The sequence below is a fragment of the Schistocerca americana genome, chromosome 1, assembly GCF_021461395.2.
Source record: "Schistocerca americana isolate TAMUIC-IGC-003095 chromosome 1, iqSchAmer2.1, whole genome shotgun sequence".
Classification (NCBI taxonomy): domain Eukaryota; kingdom Metazoa; phylum Arthropoda; class Insecta; order Orthoptera; family Acrididae; genus Schistocerca; species Schistocerca americana.
The window spans coordinates 563,222,447-563,234,522 of record NC_060119.1 but is presented as its reverse complement, the minus strand read 5'-3'; the positions used below and the strand labels follow the sequence as shown (position 1 = coordinate 563,234,522).

At 41.9% G+C, this 12,076-nt stretch overlaps 1 protein-coding gene across 3 annotated transcripts in view; it reads left to right on the top strand.

Moving 5' to 3' along the window:
* Positions 1 to 12,076, top strand: part of LOC124606438 (cyclin-G-associated kinase) — a 246,517-nt gene that overhangs the window by 92,392 nt on the left and 142,049 nt on the right. For all 3 annotated transcript variants that reach the window (XR_006978701.1, XM_047138423.1, XM_047138431.1), the window contains exon 12: positions 6,018 to 6,151. Coding sequence is in view for 2 of the 3 variants with exons in the window: in XM_047138423.1 (XP_046994379.1) it covers positions 6,018 to 6,151 (134 nt within the window). In the remaining variant the exon portion in view is untranslated. The remainder of the gene's footprint in view (positions 1 to 6,017; positions 6,152 to 12,076) is intronic.

Here is a 12,076-nt window from a genome sequence, read left to right as displayed (position 1 = left end):
GTGACAGGTGGTGGTGGACAGTGTGGGACAGTAGGTTACCATAGTGAGGTTGGGATAATTTCAGCAGCAGAGAACGTGTTGTAAGGGTAACTACTACACTGGCGGACAGCAGTTGCCTACAACTGAAGAGCGTAATACACCCTCTAACAACTGAAGATCGTAATACGGCCTCTAACAACTGAAGAGCGTAATACGGCCTCCACCGGTTTAAATACTCCTCATATGAAAATCTGACATTAGGGAATCTGATGGTAGAGGGTAGTATCCAGATGGCTCGGGTTGTGAAGCAGCCATTGAAATCAAGCATGTTATGTTCAGCTGCATGTTGTGCCACAGTGTGGTCAACCAAACCCTTAACCACAGTTTGGCAGTGACCATTCATCTTGATGGACAGTCGCTTGGTCCCTGTGGCAAAGGGTTGGGATTGGGAGTAGCATAAGGGTGGACTAGGTTGTGGAGTTTTGGTAGGTGATGGAACACCACTTAAGGAGGAATGGGAAGGCTCTTGGGTAGGAAGTCTCTCATTTCAGGCCATGATGATATATAATCAAAGCCCTGATGAAGGACGTGGTCCAGTTGTTCCAGTTCAGGGTGGTAGAGGTGACAAAGGGGGCACTCCTTTGTAGCTGTTTCTTGAGGGGATAGAGGGTGTGTGGGGGAAATGGTGTGATAAATCTGTCTGTTAACTAGCTCTGGGAGTAGTTCCTGTTTGTGAAAGCCTTTGTGAGACCTTCAGCATATTAGGCAAGGGAGTTATTGCCACTGCAGATACACAGTCCCCAGGTGGCCAGGCTGTATGGGAGGGATTCTTTGATGTGTAAGGAATGGCAGCTGTTTGATGTGTAAGAGATGGCACTATGAAAACGCGGATACTGTTGGTCGGTTTGATGTGGACAGAGGTGTAAAAGTTAGTAAGGCGTATGTGGAATGAGGTTGTGGGTTTGGAGGCTGAAGGATGTTGGGAAAGATAGTGGTCAATAGCGATAAGACCATTGTCATGAGAGATGTTGACAACAGGAAAGTGGCATCAACAGTGGCAGCTAAGGATTCAGGAGATAAATGGGTAGGGATATGTAGAGTTAGTGGAGGAGGTGCTTGGTATTTTTGATGTGGGGAAACTAGATTTCAGGCAGTTAGTTGGAGGTGTTAGTCAGTGAGGGCCAAAATTCTTTTGGGGTGGGGCAGGGCTGGGGGAGGGGGCAGCACATTTAACAGTTACAATGCAGCATCCAGAATTGTTGAGTTCTTGGATTTGGGGTAGCATGTAGAAGATGGGTATGTGAGATGTAATAGGGGTAAAGAGGAAAATGGATTTGGGGGAGATGTTCTGGGAATTCCCCATCGTATGTGATTTTTTTTTTGCCCCCCACAGAAAGAATTTTGGCCCTCATTGACCAATACCTTCAACTGTTTGCTTAAAATCTAGCCTCCCACATCAAAGGTACCAATCCCTTCCTTAATCAAATCTCCACCATCCCCATCCTTTTTTATCCTGAATCCTTCAGACTCGAAGCTCACAACCTCATTCCTCGTACACCTTACTAACTTTATCCTAACACACAATTACTTTCCCTTTGAAGGGGAGGTTTAAAAACAAATCTGTGGCACAGCCAAGGACACCAAAATGACACCCTGCTATGCCAGCCTGTTAGTGGGCCGTCTGGAGGAAACCTTCCTAGCCTCCCAAAAACCTAATATCTTTGGTCTAGTTCAGGTTCATTGATGATGTCTTCATGATCTGGACTCATGGCCAAGACACCATATCCTCAGTCCGTTACAACCTCAACACCTTGCCTGCCATCCACTTCATCTTGTCCTCCTCAAACCAGCATCCCACCATCCTGGGTCTTGAACCCTTCCTCTCCTACAACTCGATTCACACCTCTGTCCTCATTAAACCCACCAATGCTTCCTGCATTTCACAGCTGCTATCCCTTACACATCAAAAAATCTCTCCAATACAGCCTGTCCACCTGGGGACAGTATATCTGCAACGACAAGAATTTCCTTTCCCACTATGCTTGAAGGGCTCACAAAGGCTTTCACAGGCAGACACTATCTCTCCACTGAGAGATCTCCGGTGCCATTTCCTCTCACATACCTAATCCCCCCAAGAACCAGCTACAAAGGAGTGCCTCCTTTATCACCCAGTATCACTCTGGACTGGAACAGCTGAATCACATCCTTCAGCATGGCTTTGATTACCTATCCTACTCAGAACCCTTCCTCCCCAACCTAAAGTGGTGTTCAGTCACCCACACAACCTCCACATCATCCAAGTCCATCCCTATGCCACTCCCAATCCCAACCCTAGCCACAGCAATCATATCCCTGTGGAAGCCTCATTGTGATCCATCCGCCCAGCACTTCCTATTCCAATTCTGTCACAGACTTATCCTACCCCGTCAGAGGCTGAGCCATCTGTGAAAGCAGCCATGTCATGTACCAGGTCTGCTGCAATCATTGCACAGCTTTTTATATTGGTACAGTGACCAACCAGCTGTCCACCAGAGTGAACAGCCACCGGCAAACTGTGGCCAAGAGCATTGCTGACCACCTTGTGGCATAAGATGCAGCTGAACGTAAAATGCTAGATTTCAATGGTTGTTTCACAACCTGGGCAATCTAGATACTACCCTCCACCACCAGTTTCTCTGAACTGCATGGAATGGAGTCATCCTCGCTACATATTCTCCACTCACAAAATTATCCCTGCCTCAATCTTGGGTAACCTACTGCCCCCACACCCTCCACCCATTACTTTTTGCCCCCTCTGTACTGTCACCTCCTCTCTGTTAATATACCCTCACACTCATTCAGCACCACTCTCTGCCAATGCATCTTTCCTCTTCTCCACTCCTCACCTTTTCTGATCACCCTGCCCTACCTCCCTGCACATCATCTTCCCAACTGTTGCTCTTGTCAGCCTTCTCATGCTTCCATCTAGTTCCTGTACACTCTGCCAAACAGCACTCTCCTCTGACCTCACCTGTACACCGCTATCCCTGCCTCACTCCAGGTCACTCAATGTGACAGTGGCATTTTGGTCCGAGATGCCAGAGTTGGAGGTCATGTGTGCTTGGTTTTGTGTGTGTGTGTGTGTGTGTGTGTGTGTGTGTGTGTGTGTTTTATCTTCTTTTCTAGAGATGGCTTTGGCTATGAAACCTAAACGTTTTTACAGTCTCTTTGTTGTGGCTGTCTGCAACTGTGTCTTCTTTATGGTGAGTAGCAATCGATCCTTCACTGTTGATATTGCAACCTGAAGTTTCCAGCTTTTTATTAATGGTTGGTTAATTTCACGTCTATCGGAACATTGCAAAAATTGGTGTGTGTATTTCCATTTGTTGACATGTGGTTCTCACAGCAGAGTGGAAGGATTAGTATGAGGTCTGCACAAAAAAATTTCAGAACATTCGTAAATTTGTGACAATGGTGTGTTGGAGCGAAATGTGGTTGGCATCCCTGCACACTCCTGTGTGTAATTTGAAACTGCCGAAGGTTTCATTGTTGTATGTCTGTTAGTTATTGTTCAGTACTGTATTGAGTAGAATTTTGTGTTGCACAGTTTGCAAATTTCGAGATGGCAGAATTAAAGGAGCAATGCGTCTGCATTAAATTTTGGGTGAAGCTTGAGAAAACCTCTAAAGACACACACAAAATGATGCAGGAAGCCTACAGTGGAGAGTTCTTAAGTGTACTCTGGTTATGAATGATCCACACAGTTTAAAAATGGCCAGACGCAAGTTAAAGATGATCCCCGTTGAGGACGCCCTTTGATGTCTACCAATGATGCTCATGTCAGGAACATCACCAAAATTATGCATACTAATTGAAGACTGACTGCCAGAGAGATTGCAGAAGAATACAACATTTCAGTTGGATCATGTCGTGAAATCTTGACACAGTGTCTTGGAATGCACTGTATTGCTGCCAAGTCATCTTGACTCATGAGTCAAGACCAGAAAGACCTTCACCTTCCCATCCGTGAAGAGCTTTTGGATCTTGAAAATGAGAACAAGATGTTTCTTAAGAGAATCATAACTGGTGGTGAGACATGAGTTTAGTATTATGTTGTTGAGACCAAGGTTCAATTTTCACAGTGGGTCAGGAAAGGTTCTCAAAGTCCAGAAAAGCTTGTCAGGTCAGGTCAAATGTCAAAGCCGTGCTGTTAGCTTTCTTTGACTTTGAAATATTAGTTCATCATGAATTTGTGCCACAGGGGCACACATAATTGATGGTAATATCAGGATGTGTTGACACCTGCGAGAAAATGTTAGAAGGAAACTGCCTGATGAAGATTTGCAACAATGGATGATATAAAAAAAAATTCATAGACAGCACTTCGCACAATCGAGCAGAGTGCGTACCATGACTGCCTCCAGAACTGGAAATGGTGTTGGAAGCAGTGTATCAATATTGTGGAGGAGAGTATTTCAAAGGAGACCATACACAACGTATCAGTTTTCATATCAGTAACTCATTAGCCCACATAACATGGCACCTAACCTAACCTAACCACATAAACCATTACACAGTCATGGATATCTAAAATAAACTGTAGTACAGGCTAATGATTTTTGCATTGAACAACTGGACAGATCATTAAGACAAGATTCAAAGAACACATTCTTTCTAGTGAGAAGAATGCATTTAAGTCTCATCTTCATTGTAAGAACTATGCTGCTTGACATAGTGTTGGAAAGCTGATAAGGGGCAGTTTATGCATACTGAAATATGGAAATACTTCAGTAAGTTTACAGATAGGATATTAAGCAAGGATAAAGACTAGATGATTTTTAGAGAACTTATATGTAACATTGAAACAGTTGTAACTTTTGATCTGGTTCTTTCTCATGTGCTTAAGCAGACCTTCCTTCCTCAAATAGACTAAGAGTGCACTTTCTGTCATCTTCTATAGCATGTTTCTTTTGTACTTGTAATTTGTCATATTAAATACCTAAAATGTAGAAAGACAGACAGAACAGAGCTTCCACTGTTTATTGTGTAAGAGAAAATCCAATTTGTATCAAAACAGAGTAGTATTATTCATGACCTGCACTTCTACACAAACAAGTTGTGCATTGATGTGTGACTACAGGTCTGACAACAGGATGATAGTAGAGAGCTGGAAGGTAGTCATGGCACTTCTTGCTGCAGTATTTCAAGGCTCTCCCAACAGCTATCTGCCATGCTCCTAGAAATAATGACAGCTGTACTAAGTGCTCCAAAATAAGATAACAGCACCAGCAGTTCTGACCAGAGTGTTTGCAGATTTCCATTGGCTGTAAGGTGAATACCAGAACTGTTCCCCAAATTCCCTCCTCCATGATCCACTGGACAATACAGTATACTTCTGATAAGACTTAAGAGCCTGCCTACTCACCAATAAAATGGGATGAAAAGTGTCAAAAAATATGTTGGTGCATTGTATTTCATTATTATTAAGTCCCATGATTGTTTGCTGTGCTACTTACAGTGTTGTGATTTGTCACTTTTGGTGTACTGGGTTCGCCAAGCACTGTCATCACCTGTTAATACTCCACTTGCTTTTAGCCAAATTCTTTTGGAGTCTATATTGGTTTGTCTGCTGGATTTAACTCAAAATGTACTAAATGTCCGTTGTCACATTTGTCCCATCACATGCCAAGACGGTATTTGTAGATTTGTGCAAATGATGCCATACTCCAGTGTCCATAGTTTCATTTTCTATCAACATTGTGAAACTTCGTGCAAAGATCAAAGATGTATTTTTATATTATTTGTTTACAGTGTATCTGCTACTGTCAGGTCAGGATATCTCTCTGTTAATACCATGAAACTATACATTAATTAATTGTAAATGAATGTGATGTTTTCTTGTGCCTAGGCTAAACAATGTTAGTATTTTTTGGTTTTATGAGATAGTAACTTAGATAAATATCACCACTGTAGAAATTTGTATTCAAATTAAGTACTTGTAGTTTTATCAGCACTTTTCATCCTCGAATCAGATCTTGAATATATATTTCATTTTACAGGATGGAAAGGCAGCTTCAGCAACACTTGTGTGTGCATTCCTAATGTTTGTTAACATGTTCAGGAGACCTGAAGATGCTGCACAAATGTTTGCTGTAAAAAGAATGCCCCCCTGTCTTCAGCCATCTGAAATGAGGTATGTAATCCAAAAATCAAATCAGTTGTTACTAGAGTTTTCATTTTGTCTTCTTCCTGATATCACTAATTGTGGCAGATCATGATCAATGGGAGTTGTACAGTATTATCTACTCCCTGCAAGACATAGGAATCCATCTGTAGATAACACTATGTACTGACAGAATGGTAAACTGTGTGTTACAGCCCAAAGTTAACACAGGACATTATTGTATACAAATGACCTACAGCCAGAGCCAGAGTTGCAAATAATAATTACAAAAAAAAGAAAGAAATTGTATACTGGTGCCACCAGATAGTTCTGAAATTTTAGCTGTGACATAGTGAATGCAGTTTGTCTTCATGTGCCCCACTTATCTAGTTAGTAGCAGAGGTATTAATTGTAACAAAAAAGCAGTTAACAATGAAAGTAAAGTTATGCAGCATACCTATGAGACCTCCAGAGACAGTGTAGCAATAAGTTTATCAAGTATTCTTACCACTCAGTACCAAAGTCTTGACACTCATTCATGATTAAGTTACATTAAACAAGCCTACCTTCTTTGTAGGCTATTTACAGCATGATTTGTGGCTTGTATGGTCAAAACTCAGAACATGAACTTAGCCACATGTGTTACCACAAGGGCCTGTAAAATATGCATCCAGGTTGGATTTATGCCAGTAGCCTAAAATTGCTCAAGCTAGTTGAATGTGATTAAAAATGATGGTATGTTCCCTATTACAAAATCATTTCAGGCTGTTTTTCTTAAATACTTCTTTCCAGAAGAGCATCATGGACTGAGCACTAGCATATGATAGATTATTAGAATTGGGTGTAACAGGTGGTTCAAAACATTGTTACAGTCTCGTAGTGCAGATATTTATGAAATGATATTTGTTGTTAAAACATACTTCTTATCTCTCCACATCTTGGATCAGTAAGTACACAATGTGTGGATTTCTATACTGGGTGTATCACAATTAGAAGCAGCTGCCAGGGGCACCAGGCTGAGAGAGGTGCCCAAGAACAAGATTTGTATACATTGTGTTTCATAATTAGTAGTGAAAACTAACATGGTGAGTCAGGAGAAAAGGACAGAGGGTGGGCAACGCCAAGTGATAAGTCACTTATGTGGAAAAATGTTGTCGAACCAGCACTGGTCCTATCATTGAACCCAGAGAAACGCGCACACACACCTCCCTTAACCATGCCTCAGACAGATTCCGCATCATAGCTTTTCTCATTAGTATGGAGAATGGGCTTTTGCTGTGTGTTCTTGAAGTATGAGAGAAACCAGTTTTGAGCTACTCATCTTACTCCATAATGGGGTAGCTTCTGGTAATATTTTGTGATCAACCCAATCAAATGCTTTAGTCAAGTCAAAGATGACACCTAGCATTCACAGCTTTGTTTGATGCATCCAGTGCCTCACAGAGAAAAGAGACTATAGTATTTTGAATTGTTAAATTACGTCTAATACCAGTGTGTACATTGGACAGCAAATTATGTGAACTGAAATTATCAATTGCTGTTTTATATACAGCCTTTTCAGTATCTTTAGAAAATGCTATTGAATAGAATTTTTTTTTTGTAAAGTGGTTTCACTACTGAGTACTTTAATCATTCAGGAAACTGACAACTCCTAAAAGAAAAGTTAACAAATGTGCCTAACTCCTGTGCTAATATATGGAGCACAGCACTTAAGTATTCTGTTACGTACTCCATCATATCCAGAAGAGTCCTCAGTAATTTAATTATTGACTCAATCTCCCCTCTGTCACTATCACTGAAGTACATTTCAGATAGCAGTCTTGGAAAGTCATTTTCTAAGAGAGTTATAAGATTCCCTGTAAATACTAGGTTTTTATTTAATTTACTAGCTATATTCAGGAAGTGGTTATTAAATGCTGAACATGTATCTGGCTTATCATGGATGCTGGAATTGGCAGTCATGTGTGCATGTTGTGTGCTTGCTGGTGTTTCTCTTTTGCTGATGAAGGCTGTAGCTGAAAGCTTTATATAAATGTCTTTTCATTCTGCCTGCCTATAATGTAACATGTCTTCTTTAAGGTAAGTAGCAATCTGTCTTTTCCTACATTGTTGATATTCCTACCTGGAGTTGCCACTGTTTGATTTTATCATGAACAAAAACATTTTTACTATGTATTGACTATATCCTCAACCTTGTGCTGTTGGCCAGATACTTCCTTCATTACTGATGATATGCTTTTAATTTTTTCCTGAGAGTTAGCTGTTCTACTGCTACATCTTTGCACTCCACATGGTTGTTGCCTTCCAAATGACATTTTTAAACATCTTGCAATGTTATTTGTAATGGACTACTGCAGCTTGCTGTGAGTATTTCTAACATATTGACATAATGCCCACTTTGTTCTACATCATATCCTTATCCCACTAGTCAGCCACCCAGATTGCCTGCTATTGCTTGTATCCTGTTTTAAATGTTCTAATGGAAAATAACTTTCATAGAGCAAGACAAATACATCGAAGAAAGAATTTTTTTCATCGTCTGTTATCATCACTATAAACATCCTGCCATTGTTGGTCTTTAATGAGGTTTAAAAAGTCTCTGTTGCCACTAGATTAACATTTCTAAATTGTGTGTGTGTGTGTGTGTGTGTGTGTGAGAGAGAGAGAGAGAGAGAGAGAGAGAGAGAGAGAGAGAGAGGGCACAACCGTAACTTTTCCTACACAACTGTCAATTCAGTGCTTTGACTTGCCAATAAATTCACATGGAATAAAATTTTTCACGTACATGGCAACACCCCACTCCATAAAGAGCTCCTTGCTGCCTAGTAAAATCTGATCTATTGATAGACTCGTCTTGCACTGCAGGAAAGCGATCTATACCCTGTGACAGCAGTGCCTCCTCTAGGACCATATTAATATGTCTAACGGATGCATTAAGATGAGCCCATTGAAACATCTGCATGAGGTGTACATTTGTACCATCATTATGTTCATAATTATTACTTTAGACCCATCTGTCACAAGTGAATAAAACAAATTTTTCATGCCACACTTGTTTTGACTTTATTACTTGCAAGGCGTCTTCAGTGGTCTGAATATATGCATATTTGTGTTTAAACTCGTTTTTTGTGTACATCTTAGACATTATATATTGAGGTTATAAACAGTTGTGGCACTTTCTGCTTATCTGTTATGCAGCGATAGTATGAATTTTCACTTACACATTCCATTACACTGCTATCTGCCGTATGAACTCCAGTTTTCACTGTACTAGGAAATGAACGTTCATGTGCTTGATATTATGTTGTGGATGGCATTACCAGATGTGTGTTATTCCCAACTGTTGTGTGTGTGTGTGTGTTTGTGTGTGTGTGTGTGTGTGTTGCTTCTCTTTTGTAAAATTCCTACATAACTCCTCTGTGTTATCAGTTGCCAAACTGGCATTAGGCTTCACAGTGCTGGTGATCTAACACTCACTCCCCAACACTTCCTGCAACTGTTGACATCTCTGCAATGAGAACTGCCTAACAGCAGAACTTTCTTCTTTCTGTTTACAACTGACTTAGGCTTCTTAACTGTGGGGGACTGCTGCAAGTATCCTACATACACAGCTACAAGAGGCTGTTCTCCACTAAACTCTTGACAGTTGGTCAAAAATGTTGGTCGTACCCAAAGCAAAATTATCTGAATAGATCAGTCTCTTAACAGCCTTCTTAATAACTGCCAGTTTACATTCCAAAGCCACCTTCTTCCTATTCATCCTATCTAGTTTCTCCCTTGCATTGTCTAACTCTAGCTGAAGAGCATGGCTCGTATGCTTCTGCCCCTCTATTAACTTCTTTTTGTTACATATACTGCAATTCCAGGAGAGGATCGTACTAGAATGCCCATTGGCTTCCCTACTGCTTCCCCCCCTTTCCCAATGAAAATACTTCCACAAATCATACACTGTAACTGACTACTCACAAACCTGCGATAAATGTATACTTCACTCGTGATAAAAATTTTTATAGTTATCGAAAAAACTATAGACTTACATTACCTAAGTTAAACCATTACGGTAAAATGATTTTATTAACTAATTACAGGTATTTCAAAATTTTCTCTATAGAAAGACAGTAACAACTACTAATACAACTAATCCAACACTAATATTACTACCCCAAATACTTCACACAGTTACTTTACTCAGACAAACATTTCACACGGCCACTGGTACATTCGGAGAAATAGCAGCAGCATTGAGTTGTCGACACACACACACACACACACACACACACACACACACACACACACACACACACGCACACAAACAAACAAACAAACAAACACAAAAGAGAATGAAAACTTTGCTAGCTTTTTGAAGAAATTCTTTGACAAACTTAGAGTACACGTGCAGGAGGAGGAGGGGTTGGAGATGGGTAGCTAGCAACTCAGAGGGAGGCAGCATATGCGCAGACCACGAATGTAGGAGGGAGGGGTGGCAAGTGCATCATGGGCTAGCATGGGACATACAGGTATGTCATAACTGCCATCTGCTTCACATCTCCTATGGAGCAATCTACGTAAATTCAAGTATTAACTGTGATTTTCTTACTTGTCACTTCTTTTTCCGTGTATTTTTGCTTTTAGGAAGCTTTAATTTTTGAGTACTAGTAATAGTGTTCCATAGATTTCGTGTTTGTTTTGAATACAGTCCAGAGACAATTAGTGCTTATTTTCATTGTTTCTAACAAGAAGTGCCTAGTAACCACAGTTTAGTCAGCTATCAGCTACTTTTAGTGAATTAGCAGTGAATTAAAAGTTGATTAACTCTCTACAGTAAATTGTTGATTTCTTAGGATGGATAGGATGTGTGACTGCTGTGCACAGATGCAGGAGGAGCTGGCCACTGTTTGCGAACAGCTGAATGTGCTGATGGCCATGGTCAGCCGTCTTCAGGCTGCTGCCTCGAAGTGTAGCGGCAGTGAGGAGTCCGGTGCGTCGCATGGTACACCCCAGGTGTTACATGCTTCACCCACGGTCCCTTCTGTCGAGACATCTTAACGGGTACCGGGTGCAGTTGGGCCACCTTCTCCCCAAGGGGAGTGGCGGGTTCAGCAGCATTCGCGTCGCACAAGGCGGAGGGTCAATATGGAGGCTGGCCGTGTGGCATCACCAGCTCGGCCTGTGAGTGGACATGTGGCCGCTCCTTCAGCAAGGTCCGAATAGGCACACGGGGGGAGGGGTTTATTAGTGATTGGGAGCTCCAATGTTAGGCGAGTGATGGAGCCCCTTAGGGAAATAGCGGAAAGGTCGGGGAAGAAGGCCAGTGTTCACTCTATCTGGTTGCTGGGGGGTCTCATCTGAGATGTGGAGAGGCCATGCCGGCGGCGATAGAGAGCACTGGGTGCACCCGACTGCAAATTGTTGCTCATGTCAGCACCAGTGACGCCTGCCGTCTGGGTTCAGAGGTCATTCGCAGTTCATACAGGTGGTTGGTGGAGTTGGTGAAGGTGGAAAGCCTCACTCACGGGGTGGAATCTGAGCTAACTATTTGTAGTATCGTTCCCAGAACCGATCGTGGTCCTCTGGTTTGGAACCGAGTGGAAGGCTTAAACCAGAGGCTCAGGCGATTCTGCGGAGATCTGAGGTGCAAATTTCTCAACCTCCGCTATCGGGGTGGAGAAATGTAGGGTCCCCCTGAGTAGGTCAGGTGTGCACTACACACAGGAAGCGGCTACAAGGGTAGTGGAGTATGTGTGGAGTGCACAAGTAGTTTTTTTAGGTTAGATTATTCCCTCCCTAGGCCCGACAAGATGCCTCCTGAGACGCGACAAGGTAGCAGTTGGAAAAACACAACAGGGAATGACAATATTAATGTGGTAATAGTAAACTGCAGGAGCGTCTATAGAAAGGTCCCAGAACTGCTCTCATTAATAAACGGTCACAATGCCCACATAGTACTAGGGACAG